The sequence below is a fragment of the Ictidomys tridecemlineatus genome, chromosome X (genome assembly GCF_052094955.1).
Source record: "Ictidomys tridecemlineatus isolate mIctTri1 chromosome X, mIctTri1.hap1, whole genome shotgun sequence".
Lineage (NCBI taxonomy): Eukaryota > Metazoa > Chordata > Mammalia > Rodentia > Sciuridae > Ictidomys > Ictidomys tridecemlineatus.
In genome coordinates, this window is record NC_135493.1 from 108,130,757 (window position 1) to 108,150,910 (window position 20,154).

At 38.4% G+C, this 20,154-nt stretch overlaps 1 protein-coding gene across 5 annotated transcripts in view; it reads left to right on the forward strand.

The window, feature by feature from the left end:
* The window catches only part of Pcyt1b (phosphate cytidylyltransferase 1B, choline), a 93,618-nt gene that overhangs the window by 21,260 nt on the left and 52,204 nt on the right, over positions 1 to 20,154 (forward strand). For 3 of the 5 annotated variants that reach the window (XM_005334793.4, XM_040271287.2, XM_021732877.3), the window contains exon 1: positions 5,834 to 6,170. The exons of 1 other annotated variant lie outside the window; for it this stretch is intronic. In XM_005334793.4, coding sequence (XP_005334850.1) covers positions 6,054 to 6,170 — 117 coding nt within the window. In that variant the 5' untranslated portion in view covers positions 5,834 to 6,053. Of the gene's footprint in view, positions 1 to 5,833; positions 6,171 to 20,154 lie in introns of those variants that run through there. One more of the 5 variants, XM_040271323.2, reaches the window with a different exon arrangement.

Sequence of the window (20,154 nt, forward strand, 5' to 3'; positions counted from 1 at the left end):
AAATAAAAATAAAAATTTTAACAGATGAAAAAAATAATGAAATTCCATAAGAGGTAATACTGGTTTCTGGAAATCTTAAATTCTTCTGTCAGTTTTACCCTCTATTTTCCATCTTCCTCCCTTCTTTGTAATAAATTCCTTGTTTGGTAAACTTGAGACTGTGAGAAAAAAAATGAAAAGTGGAAGAATAGTGGAATCAGGAGTGATGGTATTGGGGAAAGATTTGGAATAAATGTTTTACATGTGGCCTTAGTGATAAATTTTAAGAGCAGTATGGCATCTGGAATGGCATAAAGATTATAGCTAAATAATTTTAAATATTTGGTAGAATTGTCCTAACATTTTAAAACAATGTATGTAAAATCTCCAGCTGCATTACTAAAGATTGGAAAATAGAAAAGAATTTAAAAAAACTTAAAATTAATGCATTTTTAAAAGGCTAAAATATATTTATTAATTACCTTATGATTCGCCTTTATCCACAAGTGATGAGGATGTGAAAGGTATTTTACCATTAAAAATATTAAAGCCAGGTGCTGTGGTGTACTGTTTCATGCCGGTAATCCCAGTGATTTAGGAGGCTGAGACAGGAGGATCATAAGTTCAAGGCCAGCCTCAACAATTTATCAAGATCCTAAGCAACTTAGTGAGACTCTGTCTCAAAAAATAAAGAGGGCTAGGGATGGTAAAGCACCTCTGGGTTAAATCCTCAGAACCCACCCCCCCCCCAAAATTAGAACTTTACGATGGGGCACTGAAGTATCCTCTTAGTCTGAGAGGACCCAAAGGTAGACCCCAAGGGAAGGATTCAAGTTTACGTAGTTTATTTGGTAGGCAATCCCAGGAAACACCCACAGGAATGTGGGCAAGTGAGGCAAGGAAAGGAAGATATATATCCAGTACAGGTTCACTGTCAAGCAAGCTATTGCATGGCAATTGGAAGTTAAACCCACTGGGCAATTTGGGAGTAGAACGTACAATTTGCTTGAGGGCTGGGGGAGCAGAGGTAGTCATACACTGAGTTATAGGTAGAGAATTCTTTAGCTCTGCCTCTGCTGTAATGTTGGAAAGGCATCAGACTCTAATGGTCAGAAAAAGCCCTCAGGCAGGGAGATGCAGGTGCTGGCAGTTGGCAATGGGCCAGGTGTTGACTACCATAGTAAGGCCTGAGGGGATTTGGACAAGGTTCAGACAGCATCTGCCCCAAAGAGATTTTAGTTCTTCTCTGCAGATCTTTGGGAATGGTATTTTCAACAATTTAATGTTAGTATGAAGACCACTGGTGGGAAGGATGATACATAATGATACATCTGTAATGTAGATCTCTTTTAAGCTGAAGTGAAGGTCTCTATAGCTCAGTTTCTGCATTTGCAAAGTGGGGCCACTACACTCATATGATCAAGTGTTGTGGGGGTGATAGGTAGTAAGTACCTATCATAATGCTAAAAATATAAAAGGTACTCAATAAATTGCAGAAACAATAATGGTGGTGCATGTTAGGGCAACACTGATGTAACAAGGTCTTACAGAAGGCATGTCCTACTTGAAGAGGTTACAGGACTCAGGAGCACTGTTTCCAAGCATTCTCTGGGGATTTTTCTGAGCAGCCTGATTCCAACATATTCCTTCTGCTAACTGGAGATAGGTCATAGCATTGTTCCTCAGTTTCAGCTTTCTTATTTCCCCTTACTGAGATACATGTACCTTTCTATTTGCTCATTTGCTAACCAGTTCTGCCTCCTCCCCATCTGAATACCCAGCACTTTATTACTTTTGGAAGGAGGATAATATTCATTTTTTCTGATTATAAGAGTAATATATGCTCTCTTTCTTTGTTAAAATATTTATATTTTAGTTGTAGTTGGACACAATACCTTTATTTATTTATTTTTATGTGGTGCTGGGGATCGAACCCAGGGCCTTACACATGCTAGATGAGAACTCTACTGCTAAGCCACAACCCAAGCCTACTAATATATACTCTTTTAAAATACTTTTATAGGGGCTGGGGTTGTGGCTCAGTGGTAGGGTGCTTACCTCACATATGTGAGGCACTGAGTTCAATTCTCAGCACCACATATAAATAAATGAATAAAATAAAGGTCCATCAACATTAAAAAATTTTTTAAAAATACTTTTATACATAGAAAAACTAAAAAAAAGAAAACAAAAATCCTCAATAATACCATAAGAAACAATCTTTTTGAGAAAAGTTTCTAAGTGGAATCCCTGGGACAAAAGGTATCAACATTTTAAGGGCTGTTAGCATATACTGACAAATGTTCTCTGAGGAGTTTCTTTCTTTCTCTCTCTCTCTCTCTCTCTCTCTCTCTCTCTCTCTTTTGTAGCAGGGATTGAACCCAGGAGCACTTGACTACTGAGCCACATCCCCAGCCCTTTTTAGATTTTTTTTATAAGCAGAATTTCACTGAGTTGCTTAGGACCTCACTAAGTTGCTGAGGCTGGCTTTGAACTTTCAATTCTCCTGCCTCAGCCTCCTAAACTGCCAGATTATGGGCGTGTGCCACTGCCACCTCACATGTTGAGCCTCTGTGGAGATTTTGTTAACACAGACATTGGTTTTGTATAATTATTACCATAATCAGAATGCAGAACAATTCCATAACCCTAATAAACTCTTTCCTGCTATCCCTTTATATATTACCTTACTGTAACCCCTGGAGGATTGTAGAATATACAATTCCATAATGTGGAATCAACTGGTCATTCTCAGCTAATTGTCTTGATAGTATTATAAGACTTCCAAGTTAAATAAAGTATTATTAAAAAGTTCCTAAATCAGGTAGCAGTATCAGCCAACACTGGGCTCCAAAGTGGGTGGATCCAGTAAGGATCCTTCTCAAAGTGGTGTCTCAGTCTATTTCTGCCATTAGGATTGCAAGACATGCTGGGATTCAACCACTGGATTGCTGGGAAAAGGACAGAAGAATCAAAGACTAGGCTAGAGTAGGATTAATGCTTCTGCAATTAGTTATAGGGCTGACCTTTAGGGTAGTTAGAATTCCAAATTGAGAAGTTCAAGGACTTGGGATGAATAAGGGTCTAACATGGGTGATGTGATGAAGATACTCACTCTAGGCAGAAGTAGCCTCTTGGTTTGATGGGATAGGGGAAGATAAGGGGGAGAGGAAGAGAACAACTTTCCACTTTAAGGCAGAAAAGGCTGGGGGCATAAGGACATAGTCCAGGCTCTGGGAAAAGAGGGGTTCATAAGGACTCAGCTAGACATCAAAACTCAACTAAACAAACAAATCAAGAGGCAAGGCTTCTTTTCAAGAGAGGGAATCAGAGGACCAATTAGGAATCAAACTGGAAGTTCAGTGACCCAGAATACAATAAGTGAGGTGCTTTCAAAGGTGAATATATGATTCCAATTCAGTGGTTCTCAAACTTCTAGTGTATGTCAGAATGTATCCCAAACCGAGAACTTTTGCTAGAATCCAGTTTCTGATTCAGTTGGTCTGGGGTGGAGAATGAAATTTTCTGACAAGTTGCCAGAATGGCTACTGTTCTTTGGAGGACCACCCTTTGAGAACCACTGCTCTAAGGCAAAGGAAATATTGAGATCCAATCTCACTCTCACATCACCCAGCATGGGTGAAAATGGGGCTCTCAAACAATGCAGGGCTTGGCCCTTCCATGTTGATTAGCTCCTTAAAGTCAAACCTGTACCTTGAAGTATTTTGTGTTTCTAGGAGGACAAATAAGGTAAGAAGAAAATGGCCTCTCTTCAGATGACCTAAACATCACTGGAATGTATGCATTACTGAAGTTCTCTTGAGCATAGATAATATACTATCAGGTGACAACACCTTGACAATGTGATAGGATCTATAACCATAAAACTATATAATTCTCTGATGCAATATTCATTTCCTTCTTTTAGGGCTAGCCTTCTTTGCTTATTTGAGGAGTGATAAAAATAATGTCCTTTTATGTTAGCATTGCACATTCTAATTTACAAGGTGTTCACATGATATCTCATTTGATCTCCCACAATTCTGTAAGGGAAGCAGGGTTGGTATTTTTATCCCATTCTTTGGAATGCTGTTTCTCAATGTATTGTCCCTAGACCTGGAGCATTAGTATCACCCAGGCACTTATTAAAACTGTAAGATTGAAGGGCTGGTGTTGTGGCTCAGCAGTAGAGCACTTGCCTAGTATGTGCAAAGCGTTGGGTTTAATCCTCAGCACCACATAAAAATAAGTAAATAAACAAATAAATAAATAAATAAAGGTATTATGTCCAACTACAATTTTAAAAAAATTTTAAAAATCCTGCAAAGGGGCTGGGGTTGTGGCTCAGTGTTAGAGTGCTCGTCTCGCACATGCGAGACCCTAGGTTTGATCCTCAGCACCATATAAAAGTGAATAAGTGAAATAAAGGTATTGTGTCCAACTACAAATAAATAAATAATAAATAAATAGAACCCTGAAAAATCCAGCACCTCCCCAGACCTACTGAATCTGGTCTGGGGTCTGGTGTGGGGTCAATAATTAGCTTTTCTAATAAGTTCCCTGGTGATGCTGATGTTGGTGCTGCTGGTCTTGGACCACACATGGATAAAAACCACAACTACAGACAAAAATGAAACATTTAAAAGTCTAGAGACTTGTCTTAAGAGGACTCCTTCTTGGGTTCTTTTTCTACTATACCTGCTGCAACCCTACTCCCCTACCCCATCTTTCAAATGCCAGCTCCATTACTTGGGAGCTTTGAGTCCCTGAGTCATTATGCTAAGTTGCAATTTCCTCACCTGTAAAATGGGGATAATAATAGGATCAACTTCTTCAGGTTCTTATGAAGATTAATCAAGATCTAAGTAAAGTACTCAGCACTCTGTGCTTGTGCTTAATAAATGCTACAGATTATAACTTTTATTAATATTGAACGTATGACATTTTACTAGAACAAATACCTTTGTAAGTTCTTTCCTTTAAGTGTATATCTTCAGAATACTCCTCTTAAAATGTGAATATTCCCAGACAATTTAAACTTTCAGGTATATAATTTTTAACATTCCTTCTGGGATGTTTTTCTGAGTGCCAGGAGCATTTGGCTGAGAACAGAGTGCTTAGGAAATAAGACTGCTAAAATGGGAGCAGAGGGATAATAGACCAACACATGGAACAGTATATTCAAGGACAAACAATAACTAGATTTCTTCAGAGAGGTAAGAGTGGCTGACAGGAAGCAGTTAGTGAGGGTGGTCAGAAGTGGCAGGCAGACTATCAAAGACAATCTACCTCCTTCAAAGTGGATCCTAAGGTAGCCCCAGGGATAGACTCCAGGGCTACATCAGTCTACAGGGGGATCTGCTCCTGTTCCTGTTGCATGCAGTCCAGGGGGTGAACATTCAGGTGCCCACAGTGAATTCCCTGAGAGATCCTTGGAGGCCAGCTGGCAATTGGCACAGTGAATTTGGGCTCAAAAGTGGCTTTGTCCTCAGGGTGACTTCTATTTGGCAATTACTCTGGCTATAGCACATCATACACTCATGCCAGGGACCTGGTCTTTTTTTTAGTGAAGGTCTGTTATGTTCTTTCTAGAGGCATCCTAGGTCCCTCAGGAAGTTGTTTTATTTTATCTGGGCAGTGAAACCCGGGTCCCTTATCCAAAATGGACCGAGACCTTTGCAGATGAATTAAATACAAGAAACAAAAGCAGCAAGTTAGGCCCGTGGGTACGGCTGGCCAGCCAATGGGGCCTGGCCGCTCCCCGCTGGAGTGGTACTATGATGACAGTAGCCAACCAGCGCGCTCCATGCAAATGAGGATACTGTATCCCGCACCAGCCGCTCCAGTGCCTTCTGGTTGTTATAGTGATAAACTGAGGCCTTGCCTTTTTGCTTCTCGGAGAAAGAAAGGGGCGGGAGAGGGGGGTAACCTCTTTACTTCCCCCAGGGAAGAGAGAAAGAAGGGAAGAAGAAGGGGGATGGGTAGGGAAGAGAAAAATACGTGACAAAGAAAACATTCTCTGCTTGGGAGGCGACTCCCAGAGGGTGTAGAGCTGGAGGGAGCATTCGCTGGCCATGCCAGTACTTACCACTGATGCTGAGTCAGAAACAGGTATCCCAAAATCCCTTTCCAATGAGCCTCCCTCAGAAACCATGGAGGAAATAGAGCACACATGCCCACAGCCTCGACTGGTAAGTAAAGACAAAGGATGCAAATGTATGCGTGGCTATGGCACAAAAGAGTTCCTTATGCGCCCGCAGCCAGAGAGGAAAACGATGCTTAGAGGATTTTCATGTAAATGAGAATGGAGCTACCGCCTAATCCTTCTCAGCTGTTTATACTTAGCTTCTATACCGGGCGCTGCTCTCAGCTTACAAAGCATTATTGTATTGGCTGGGTAGGAAACGGGCTGCTTGGGATATGCTGTTTTTTTGTGCTTTGGGAGGAGGGGATGGCCTTTTTCCTTTTAGGTGTATTCTCGTTCGGAGGTAAAAATCCTACAGTGCAAATTTAAAATGGTTTTCTCTACGCAAAGCTTGGAACGAGTCCCTTGTTAAGTTCTAAATTCTAGCTCAGGAATGATTCTGTCCTCAACTCATCTTCGTGCCTAATGCCAATTTTGTGCCTAATGCCAATTTTGGAAGCAAAACTTACCCCCATTTGTTTAAAAAAATAAAAAATAAATAAAATAGGGGTCTTTCTGCATTATATTTAGAAATAACAGGCATTTAAAATGAATTGTAAAGATTTCCGGAGTATGCGATGAGGTTTCTATTCAGACAGTGGAAACCTGGGGAAGCTACATTTATTTAGAATGGGGCTGCATGCCTTTAATAATGAAAGTGTAGAAACGGGGCACTCAGAGCTTCCATCCATCTCAGTAACCAGTATTCCAAATTTGATGAGTTCCTCTTCCGGCATTGGTCATGATCCCTTAACTAGATGTGGAAGTTCCTTCTCAACCATCTCAGCATGTGTGCTCAAGGAATCAAAAACATCAAATAAGTGGTGAGTTCTCTTTGGCTTGAAGTCTTGCGGAACTTGAGGAGATCTTTCTTTGAGCCCCCAAGTCCAAGAGACACACTAGAACTATCCTTTATCATTTTCTCTCAAGTTAAAAGGTGCAATATTTTGATTGGCTGTGAAGTTTGACCTGGGGAAGAGTTTTTTTTTTTTTTAAAGGATTTTGTGGTGTAGCCCCAAATAAGGGCTTACTGATGTCAAAGCCATCCCATCATGGAATTGTCATTTCTTAAGGGTTAATGAGGGTTCAAAAGCAGGTTTAGAACTACTTCCTAAAAAACAGTAAAACCAAGTTATATTACAGCCCTGTGGGGTTTTTATTTATTATGTTTCTAATTTGCTTAGGGAATTTTAATATTAACTGCTTCCTACGCCTTTGGATAGTTGCTGAATGACATACACAATGTAGAATTCATGTTCTATGGAGTATAAAATATCCCAATAAGTTTGTTAACTGAGGCATTCCTTAGAGCTAACAAACAACTCATGATTTAGCATTGGAAAAAAAGGCTACTAAAATTATGTTGCAAGATCATCCAGAATGTACTTTTAAGTAAACTTCATGTTCAGATTTGGATCTTATACTTTTCAGAGATAAAGGGCAAGGGAGAGATAGGTGGCTCCATATTATGTATCATTTTATGTGTCTGCTTCTTTTTCTTCCCTTTTCACTTAGTTATTCTGTTCCTTGGTTGCTTCTACCTAGAAAGATGGGCAGAGGAAATCAAGGGAAGAAAGTTCAAGTTGCTTTCCACTTTCACTTTTGATAGCTCATCCCAGGTGGTAACTCAAGAACCACATAAAGGTTGCAGTTTACACCCTCACCTCCTACTCATTTTAGAAATGGGGGAACAGGTTCAGAGAAAGTGACTTCCCCCAAAGGTCACATTGCTTTGAAAGAGCAGAGCTAAGAATTGAACCCAAAAGATTTTTAGATCTTTCCCCTTAAAAGACACTGCTTTCCACAACCAAACCCCCAACCCTAGTACTGGGGATCAAACTCAGGGACTTGTGCATACTAGTTTCTACCACTGAGCTACATCCCCAGCCAAACACTCTTGAGATACATTCCCTTCCCATTTTTTTTTTTTTGGTTGTTCTGGTTGAAAGAGAGAGAGAGAGAGAGAGAGAGAGAGAGAGAGAGAGAGAGAGAGAGAGAGAGAACACGCATGCGCGCGCGCGCACACACACACACACACACACACACAAGATCAGGTATGACAAGGATGTATAGAAATTGAACAGTTGAAACAATTGCTTTGACCTACTTTTGATTAAAATTTTCCACAATGTTCATCATTATTGTGTGCTACTGAAATTGGTTCTGTTTAAATAGGTACTTGCAACCAATTTATAAACAACCACTTAATCTTTTTTTTTTTAAGAGAGAGTGAGAGGAGAGAGAGTGAGAGAGAATTTTTAATATTTATTTTTAGTTCTCGGCGGACACAACATCTTTGTTGGTATGTGGTGCTGAGGATCGAACCCGGGCCTCACGCATGCCAGGCGAGCGCGCTACCGCTTGAGCCACATCCCCAGCCCAACAACCACTTAATCTTTAAAGCACCTTTTCTCTTATTAGCAAACTTTGATCGCTGTAGGGTTGGTTATATTTTGACTTTAGATTTACATATGATAACTGAAGTATCCTTTGCTAGTGATTTTACCTTAATAACTAAGGCACATGCTCACTACTTTAAAGTTTGTTGACAATGTGTGGCACATGAAAATGAGAAGTTAGTTTTTTGTGGGTTTTAAGAGTTTCTGTTGATTTTGTAGCTTTGCTAATATCTTCATTTTTTCAAATTCTATTAATCTTGTGTTTCTCCTAATACCCAAGCATCTCTCTCCTGATCACATGTGGGTCACACCATCCATGGCCATAAACAGGTATGGCTACTGAGTGGCTTAACTAACTTTGGAAAGTGTCTAAAGGATTGGAGAGGGGCCTGCTTAGGAATGAAACTCCACACTTAGATTTCCCTTCAGACATCAGATTCCTTCTCTCAATTATTGAAGTGAAGAAGAAAGCCAGCATCCTTGAGTGAACAAGGCTTTAAAGAATTCTATATTTTATATCCATGTAAATAGCATATTGATGATATTGAGGATACAATTAAATCATATTTCACAGGGAAACTTTTGTGAACGGAATATATATATTTTCCCAGGTACCTTAAAAGAAAGGAGAGTGGCAAATAGAATAAAATAACACTGCTAAAGACATTAGAAAAAGGCCAGGTATGGTGGCACATGACTGTAATTTTAGCTACTTGGGAGTCTGAAGCAGGAGGTCACAAGTTTGAGGTCAGCCTGGGTAACTTCACCAGACACAGTCTCAAAAGAAAATATAAAAAAGAATAGGAATGTTAGTCAGTGGTAGACTGCTTGCCTACCATACACAGAGACCTGGGTTCCATCCCCAGTGCCACACGCACACATATACACATGAGAAAAGTAGTAACAAAATCATTTAGGTTTTATGATAGAGCCTGTATTTAAGTAATGTAATCTTGTTACTCTTATCTCCTTACCATGGTGTTCTGGCTTGAGATGTCTCTGAAAACTCTTCTTTCCATTGTTATAATGCATATTCTTAATATCTGACTGGTTTTCTGTTCTTCAATATTTTCCTGCTTGAACATGATGCAAGGTGACTCATAAGCTTGACAGTCAAGAAAAGAAACTGAGTGACCTTGAGTGATATGATGTAATCTAACTCCTGAGGAATAAGGATTCCTTGTGGGCAAGGACTATCCTCCTATCTCCCCAGGCCTCTGATTATGCTTAGAAAAAGCCTCTGAGCCAAGTAGGCGCTCTATAAACCCTTTCTAATAAGGCCTAGCCACCCTGAAAGTTGTCTGTTTGAGAATTTGGTTAATGACCTTGGTCAAGTTCTTCTAGGGGTGCATTCTTCCATCAGAAGGAAGTTGTAATTCTAGCCTGCAATAGTCACTTCCATGAAGATGGATGTGCCACGGATCAACTGAGAAGGCCTTGGAAATAAAAAAAAAAGGGCTGGTTCAATATGCCACGTTAGCAGGAGTTCATTTTGGGCTTCACTTCAAAGTGGAGCAGTGCCAAGAGACTGCTGTCTTGCAGAAGGCGCATTATGTCAGTTGAGATGTAGGATGCTGACCAGCAGTACTAAAAAAGATGGTTGGATTTCCAGACATTAGTAGCTTCCTTTACTAGTATCATCACCTATTTAGCCACTCAGAGCAGCATGGATATTATAAGTGAGACATTCTCAATGTGCTGTATTGGTGAAAATAAACAAACATAAGCTTTTTGGGGCATTTACTGTGGTCAATGGGAATTCTGCCCAAGGTTATTATTAGACATCTTTCTGCTGATCTCTGTTGAAATGCAACATCCATTTCTTATAAATTGATAATAGTCAAGTGTATCAAGCATGGAATCAATGAATTTGTTTCTTCCATTCTTTTATTAAATTTGTTTTTACTATCCCTCCAAACCCCCATCTGCCTCATGATAAACTTCTTGTGGAAGAAATAAACCTAATTCAAAATATAAGATGAGTAGTTTCTTTTACTTTTGTGTTTGAGCATATAGAAATCAAAAGATACACATATCATCATTCGGGCAGTGAGAAAATGTTAAGGATTTCATGATGGAAAGCTTTATAAGGTAACAGAGTAAACTCCATTTCCTACCAACCCCTACCAACAGGATTCACAGTCAGTCAAGTGGGCAACAACTTCTAGACACAGCAAGATGCTATGGAAAGATATAAAAGAGAATCCATAATCCCTGCCCTTAAAGATCACTTCCACTTAGTAGAAGACAGTAGTTTGTTATTTGGAAGCATGCCAAGATGCTGAGATCCCTAAGAGAGCCATTTTAAAGTTTGGCTCTAATATATTGGACTTTCTTAAAAGCTGTATTTTATTCACTGAGCAGAAATACTTCCCAGCAGGGAGGGCTCTGTTAACCTGATCCCCAAGTTAAGTCACTCCATCTGAAGAAAATATCCTGACCCAAAACAAATTTGGGGACATGGAAACAATTATTCTATTTCTGAGGGGCTCTTAAGCCCCTGTTGTGGGTGGCACTTTCCAACTTTTTTAAAGCAGTGCTATGCAAAGAAATGCCATTGAAGCCACATATGTAATTTAACATTTTCTAGTAGCCAGTTTAAAAAGTTAAAAAAAAGACAGGCGAAATTAATTTAATAATGTATCTTATTTAATGCAATGTATTCAAAATATTATCATGTTGACATGTAGTCAATATAAAAATTATTAATGAGAAATTTTACATTCTTTTCCTCATGCTGAGTCTGAAATCCAGTGTGTATATTATACTTGCAATACATTGCAAATGAGATTAACCAATGTCAAGTGCTTACTAGCCACATGTAGCTTTAGAGGGATCTTAATCATCTGCCTGCCCAGTCCTGTTCAGGATGAGCTCTGAGGAGCAAAAACAACAAATGCTTTTCGTGTTGTACAATACTCATATACATGTATGTCATCATAACTAAAACCAAACATCACTTTTCTTATTTCATATTTTGCACTCATATCTTTTCTGTTATCCTAATCTGTGTCAATTAGGAAGCTGTTAGAGTAATCTAAATGAGAGTTGATAAGTTTGAAGTTATGGTGGGACAGTGGGAAAAAAAGAGAGCTGGATGAATATGGGAGACATTAAGGAAGTAGATGAACCAGGACTTGATAATTGAGTGGGCCATGGTCAGTGAAGACTAAGTTTTCCAGTTCCAGTGAGTGGGTGCCATCATTGAAATGGAAGAACTATAAGAGAAGGGTTTGTGAATGTTATGTTGGAAATACCATGAAGACTTCCACTTATAGGTGTCTGTTAATATTTTGTTCTGGAACTCTGGAGATCTAAATTTAGGAGACATCAGCATAGACCCACATGGATGTGAAATTGAATCACTTTCTGGACTGAGAGGGAAGTGGATTGAAATGATTAGCAGGAAGAATGCTTCAGGATAATCCTACTACAGGGTTAATTCTAGAAAGTAACTGACCCTGAGCTATTCAGATTCTTAGAGGGGGGGGGAATAGAAGAGCTGTAATTAAAGCTATTAGAATCTTCCTTATATCTGCCTATCTCTACATGAAATCTGGTTAAATTAATCTACTTTATCCCAGAATCTTTTCAGGATGGAACTCCGAGGAAGACCATTTAAAGAGCCGATAGAGGAAGGATCATGAAAAGAAGAGAGAGAGGTATTTCTCAAATGGCTGGGAGATCAGGGAACCAAGGGCAGGGTAAGTTCCATGGAGAGAACATCCAATAGAAGCAAATGCAGCAGAAAGGTCAAGTGAGATAAGAAGAAATAAGCAAGAATTTCAGATTTTATTTAGGAAGAAGTCAGAGATGGTGTTTCAGTTAAGTTGTGGGAGTAGGGACCAGATGGCAGTAGGTCGAAGAGACTCTAGAAGGTAGGAGAGTGGAAACTTAACTGAAAGGGTAAGCAAATAGAATGTATAGTGCCAAGAAATGGAGAAAATAGAGTTTAGGGCCAAAAGCATCTAGCTTTTCCTCTTTCTTCCTTCTTTTCTTCCATCCATCCAAGATGTCAAAACGTTTGGTTGGCATTTTTGTAGTACTTGGTGTTTAACCCACCACCTCATGAATGGTAGGGAACTGTTCTGCTACTGAGTTACATCCCCAGCCTTTTAGATTAATTCATATATTCATTTATTTTTTGGTACTGGAAATTGAACCTAGGATCTCAAGCATGCTAGGCAAGTGCTTTACCACTGAGCTACATCCCCAATTCTATTTTATTTTTTTGAGACAGTTTCACTAAATTGCTGAGGCTGACTTCAAACTTGTGACCCTCCTGCCTTAGCCTTCTGAGTAGCTAGGATTACCCGTGTGTTCCACTATGCCCAGCTGGCTCATTCTTTTAAGGTGACAGTAACTTTAACTTAAATAAAACAGAAAAGGATCAGTGGAGAGGGATAGGGTAAAGGTGATGAGAACAACTGATGCAAGGAATGACCTTTAGGCTGGAGAGATTGGGTTCCAGTAAATCTGTGGAAGAACTGGCTTCAGGAAGGAAAAAATGATACCTTTCCCTCTGTGTGATGTAGGCAAGAATAGTTTGGGTAAGAACAAGTTCTAACAGGAAGGGGACTAAAAAACGAAGTCCCCTCTTATCTAGTGGCTTCCATTATTATTGGTTAAGGTGAAGGCAAAATCATGGTGATTTAGTTCTGCCAGGTGCAGAGATAATTCCAGGATAGCCTGGAAAGTTGAATCCAGCTCCCGTGTATTTCCTTTTCAGAGGCCACCAGCCTGGGAGTAGGGAAAAGTGGAAAGGCTGAGTTGATTCCTGATTAGATGTGTAGTGATGAGAGCAAGTTGATCTGCTTCTTTGTGGCCTGTGGGGTTCCACAGTAACTCCCATCAAGGCAAATCTACAATTGGCCATGGAGAACTGGACTGGTCCACAGTGAAAGAGCCAGGAGCTGGTGAATCAAATATATTGCAACTTGGTCTCTACTTGCTAGAACCTGAAGTCTCATTCTAGTCTCAGTTTTGTCATTGAATTATTGTGTGGACTTAAGCAAATCACTTATCTTCTGTGAACCCCAATCTTATCACTCACAATGAATAGACAGATGATCTCTAGTTCTTAGGCTATGATTCTAGCTTCAATCATCATGGAACATAATGCACTGTAATGTTCTCTGTTTATCCTGATGCTCCTATCAAAAGTCAGGACTACATATGTGGTGGTACACACCTGTGATCCCAGACACTCAGGAGACTGAGACAGGAGGGTCACAAGTTCAAGGCCAGCCTGGGCAACTTAGCAAGAGCCCATCTCAAATTAAAAAAAAGGCTGAGGCTATAGCTTAATGGTAGAGCACCCTTGGGTTCAATCCCCAGTATTATAAAAAGTAAAATAAAAATAAAGTCAGGGCTACCCCACTTCTCACCTTCTTTTGGTTTTATTCATTTGGGATAAAATAGGTTGAGAGATCTTATGGTAAAACATTGGCTAAATATGGATGATAAATGTTTGCAAAACACTTTGGAGACTTATATTAATGTTATACAAACCATTTCTGCTGTCTTCCAATTTATTCTTCAGATATTTCCTCAAAAATATTAAATGTATTCTGGATTATATTTGTAATGCTATGATTCATTTTTTAAAGAAACCTATATTGAAATTTTTTCTTAATGTGAACAATAACTTCCTAATTTATCTATTTCATAATACTGAAGTTTGAAACATTGAGCTTTCTTGGAGGTGTGGTAGTATGACATTGAACTAGAGGAGCCTTTCTTAACCTTAAGTATTAATACTTAAGGTTAAAACCTGGCAGTGGGTCAGGCCATAGTCCTGAAATTCTTGCATCTTTAACTGGTGCCCTGCACAAAGCTTTTCAGTGACCCTTAGGGAAATGAATGCAGAAAAAGAGTTATTCCATATGATCACTGGGAGCAGGATGAAAAGGAGAAAGCAAGGAAGGTAGGAACAGACTAAGTCATAGCAGGCGAGGCCTATTTTCTTCCAATAATCTCCCAGGTAACAGCCTCTACCTTGCTAGGGTCTGATTACCCGTTGCTGGCCTCAGACCATAGTATTATTGTTTTAACATTCCTACCTTCCTCTTTATCCCAGCGTGAACCGGGTTATATGGGAGGCTGGGGAAGCTGACCTTGCTTGGGGATAAAAAGACAGTTTAGCACTCAACGATCTTGAAGGCAGACTTGAAAACACAGTGATTAGAAAATAAAGCAGCAAGCCCTAGTAGTGTGCGCCTGTATAATAATGTGCGGGGCTGCACGGGGCTAGCCTATTGAGCAGGATTCATTTTCATATAATCTCCTCCCTCTCACCAAAGTCTTTGACTTGGTGTTTTTGTTTTCCACTAGGTAATTCATGCACGCTGAACCTGACATCAGTGTAAAAAGGACGCCAAGGGTTATTTAAACTGGTATTTAAGAAAAATAACAACAGCAATAATAGGTTAATAGAAACATCATGAATGATGTATACAGCTTATTGCCAACCAAATGATGTCAAAAACCCATTCCTGGCACATGCAGACTTCTGTGCTTCATCTCTAGTGTGCCTAATATTGACTGTAGGCACAGTCACATAATAATAAATTTTATTGTATTTCCAAATTATTTAGTTATAAGGTAATTGTTCTATACTAGGTCCAAGGCTAGAGGTTTTACACATTTTTCTCTGTAGGGGAAATGGAACAACCAATCATAGTTTGCACTGTGTTGGGCACTGTGTTGAGTGCTCTATGTGTGTTATCCCATTTAAATGGGCTGCAGACCCATGCATTGAGAATTACTATACCCCATGTTATAAGAAAATCAAGAATAATTTCCTAAAGACCAGATACTGATTAAGCTGAGATTTAGAATCAGATCTGTCTGACTTCTAAAATCCCATTTTTATTATGCACAGTTCTCAAACACCCATGAGGAAGAATCACCTACCTGCTCAAACCCCCAGGTGATTTGGAAGCAAGATGTATCTGCATGTACTTTGAGCAATGCTGTATTAGCCCTAACATGTCATATCTTTTGCTTTTAAGACAAGGAAAAGAAATAAATATGATGTCTAGGCTCTTTGTAATAACACTAGAAGTTCAAAGTAAATATTTTTGACTCAGCAGTTCCACTCCTAGGCAATTTTTTATATATGGTCACCAAAAACCAATATTAGGATGTTTTTAGTAACCTTTATTCATTATCACCCCAAACTGGAACCTACCCAAATGCCCAGAAGATGGGGAATAGATAAATTGTAGTATATTCATACAATATGAAGTATATCCATGCAATGAGAATAAAGAACATACAACCACCTGCAGGACTGTGGATGAATCTCACAAACAATATTGGATGAAAGAAGTCAGACATAAAATAATATGCACAATTTTATTTCTATAAAATATAAAAGAAGCAGAGCTCTCATATGATTTTAGAAGTCAGCAAAGAGGGAGGGGCATATGAACGATACTGGCAGCAGTCAGTTACTTGATCTGGATGCTGCATGTGATCAGCTTGTGAAAGTTCATTGATTCACACACTTAGGACATGTATACTTTTTTGCATGTATATTATTCTTTAGTACAAAGTTCGAAGATATCCATACCATAGTAATGGAGAAAGAATATACTCTACCACATATTTCCCATTTCCAAGTAATTCTGGTGATCTAATATTTAACACTCTAACAGTGGTATCAGAACCCATCTCTAGGTCCAGCTCTTGGCTACTAATAGAACTGTGCTCAGACCTTTTAGGGACCATTATATCCAAGCCCCACTGAGAGCCTAGGTGAGCCCTTGAACTAAATTTGCCTTATTTCTAGGACCAGTCCAGTGCTATTCATATAATCTGTGAATTAAAATCCATTGTCCTCAACTTTTATGCTTTATCTAACAATGGTCTGGTCTCACAGTTAGTTTCTGGACTCAGAAGGAAATGGATGGAAATGATTAGCTAGCAAGAGTATCTCAGAATAATCCTACCACAGGGCTGATTTCTTGGAAGTAACTAACCCTGAGCCATCCTATAAGGTTCATAGAGGGGGGAAAAACAGAAGAGCTGTAATTAAAGCTATTAGAATCCTCCCTATATCTGCCTATCTCTACATGAAATCTGGTTAAATTAATCTACTTTACCTCACAATCTTCTAGGATGGAACCTTGAAGAAGAGCATTTAGAGAGCCAATAAAGGATCATGAAAATAAACAGAAAAGTTATTTCTTAAATAGGTAGGAAGTCAAGGATCAAAGGGAAAAGCAATCACCTCATTGATAATTACATAATCCCTCCCTATATTATTTTTGTTAGAGTGTTAAAGAAGTCATCCATTTTATACAATATATCTTCCTTGGAACATCTTTCTTTTAGTGGCTCAGGAAAAAGGGGGTTTATTACTAAAACAATCTAGCAAATACTTCAAACTGAGACATGTTAGAAATATCTGTACTTCCATCTGACTACATAGCAAACATCGTACCTTCCATAATTTGTTCTAATGCTTGTTTCTTCTAATATTCAGCAATATTTTCTATGTGTCTTCTAAATATATTATCTGATAAAGAGCTGCATCATAGCTTGATGTCATATTTTCTTTTTCTCCACATTAGAGCAGGTAGTTTTACTGTAGCACGAAGAACAGGTGTTTTTGCAATGGTATGGGACTTTGGTTTTTCACTATTGAATTGTGGGAAGCTTAGAAAAGGCTTCTAAACACTTAACATTTAACAATAAAGTACTGGATTGAGTATCATCTGATTTGAAACATCAAGCATTGAAATGTGGAAAAAAATCATGGAGGTCTGTCTTCATGTTTTGGATGCTTCATTTTAGAGTATTGTGATAATTATAATAGCTTCATACTATCATTAACACACACACACACACACACACACACAAACACACACACACTCAAGGTGATAGGCTTTTTTATTGGTGCTGGGATTGAACCCAGTGCTTCATGCATGCTAGGCAAGTGCTCTACCACTGAGTCATATCGCCATCCCTGAAGGTGAAGTTTAATGCTAACAGCAGTGGGTATTTCTAATAGTCTTCTGTGTGATAATTTTGATTCACTTGTCTTATCAGATCAGATTAAGTGGTCATTGTTCATACCTGGTAATGTGGCTGATGCAGAACTCATATAGGGAGTAGAAGGTCCAGGTTTACCATTTTCTTATAGTTCACCTGTGCTCAAACTATCTTTTGCTCTCCTATTTCATTGAAGGAACTATTTTAAGCCATTTGCTTATCTTGTGAGTGTTGGTTTTGTTAAATCTAAATGATATAACCCACAAAGGCATTTATCAAGGTCTAGGTAAACTGTAACATATTGCAATAAACTGAAACAAATGAAAATACCAGACAATCGAGGACACCCAATTTGTACTCTCCCATTGGAACATCTTGTATATTTTATGGTAACAGAGATAGGACACCAGTATAAATAATATCAAACTAGATATTAGTAATTCTTCCTTTCTTGATTTTTGACATGAGATACAAATGTAAGCACAAGTTTTGCTCTCCAATGGATTGTTTTGCCCATCCCATGTTAGAAAACCCTGGTCTAGATATTCTAAATCCTGCCCTTAGATTCAGCCATCAGAGAGAAAGAATTGAATTTTCAGCTGGCATGTTTGGATCCTTTTAGAAATGTTTTTCTGAATTGCTTTTTGGTTCTAGGTTTCTGCCTTGCATGGAGGGCACTATAAAGATAAGCATAAAATCAAAACTGTCTTTATCAGGGGGCTGTGTTGAATATATGGCTGTTGAATATATACAGCATCACCCAGTATGTCCTTTAAGGTGGCACCATGAGAGGAATTTCTTCCAGAATTTGGCATCAAGAAAAGCTGTGCTTTTCCTCAATAGCCTTTTGCTTTCCTTCCTTTTTTTCTTATGGATAATATTAAATTTATTCCCCTCTTTGCTATGACTGCTGGGAGTTAAAGCCATTTTTGTACTCTATCATCTCTGAAATGTTGAAGACCATGATATGAATCCCAGTGTGCTCATTTCACCTCATCTTTAAAAAAAATATTTTTCCTCCTTCACCTCATATCTTGTTTAAACTTTCAAATTTTACTATTTTTAAGTCACTTCAGTTTTGGGGGATAGAGGGATAAAGTGATTTAAGGTATGGAATTTCTTATCTCTAGACAAAGATTATTTTATATTAGTAATAGTGTCTGTGCATTTCATAAATCTAAGATGCTATTAATTGTAAGCTACACTTCCATTTCAGAGGTGTTACAATATGAAAAATTGGCCAACACTGATTTTAAGACAATATTTATTGTTAAGACCCTCCTAATCTCAAAGATGTTAAAAAATATGTGGGAAATATAGATTTTAGGATGCTGTGTGGCTTTATTTATATTACTAGGAGACATCTAATTATTTGTAGTTCACTGCCCTGGGTTTCTAAAAGTAGCCACATGGGAGGGAGTTGCAGTTTATGAAGGGTCATGTTTTGTTTTTAATGTTTTTGTTGTTGTTGTCATTGGTAGTGGTGGTTCTGGGGATTGAACCCAGGGGTGCTCTACCACTGCCACTGAGCTATGTCCCCAGCCTTTTTTTTAAAATTTTGAGATAAGGTCTTGCTAAATTGCTGAGATTAGCCTTGGACTTATGATCCTCCTGCCTCAGTCCCTGGATTAAAGATATGAGCCACCACACCTGGCTTAGGTGGTCAGTGTTTTAAGGAAGCCTGTATTGTAGGGCATAATAAAAATTCTGATCCCTGATCTCCAGAGGGGCAGTTAATTACTAGCCTGACCTAGATGCTGGTGTTTACACACTGATTTAAAAGATGGATTCCTTCTGAAGAAACTCTAAATAAAGTTGGAAAATATGTTTAAAAAGATATTTTGGGTAACCTTTTAAGTGTGCTATTGTTTTGCTTTTAACCAACTTCAAAATACTTATTCTCAACAATAGAAAACTGGCCAAAGGACATATTATTCTCAGAAGAAAATACAAATGACTAATAAACATTTGAAAAATATTCAATCTTTCTTGTAATCAAAATAATGCAAATTGAAACAGCATGATACCATTTTTTGGTCTATAAAATTGACAAAGATAATACTCAATGCCAGTGAGATGGCAGCAAGATACGCGCTTTCATACATTGTAATGTGAGTATAAATGATAAAGCTTTTGTAGAAGGTAATTTACCAATACATTTTAAAATGTTCTGCAAATGTTTATCTTTAAAATGTTCATACTCCTGATCTAAGTAATTCAGCTCCTAAACATCTATCCTAAGGATATGATCAGAGATTCAGAATTATGTTTAGAATGTTACTTACATTAGTAAAGATGAATAATTTAATATTCTTTTTTGAGAGAGAGAGAGAGAGAATTTTTTTAATATTTATTTTTTTAGCTTTCGATGGACACGACATTTTTATTTTTATGTGGTGCTGAGGATTGAACCCAGTGCCCCGCGCGTGCCAGGCCACCACGCTACCACTTGAGCCATATCCCCAGCCCCAAAATAATTTCTCTTTTTAAAAAATTTTTTAATTTGTATTTTCAGCCTTTCTAATATGTCATATATACATAACAACTCTGGAATCTTACTGCATAGACATTTTTCACTCAATATATCAAGTT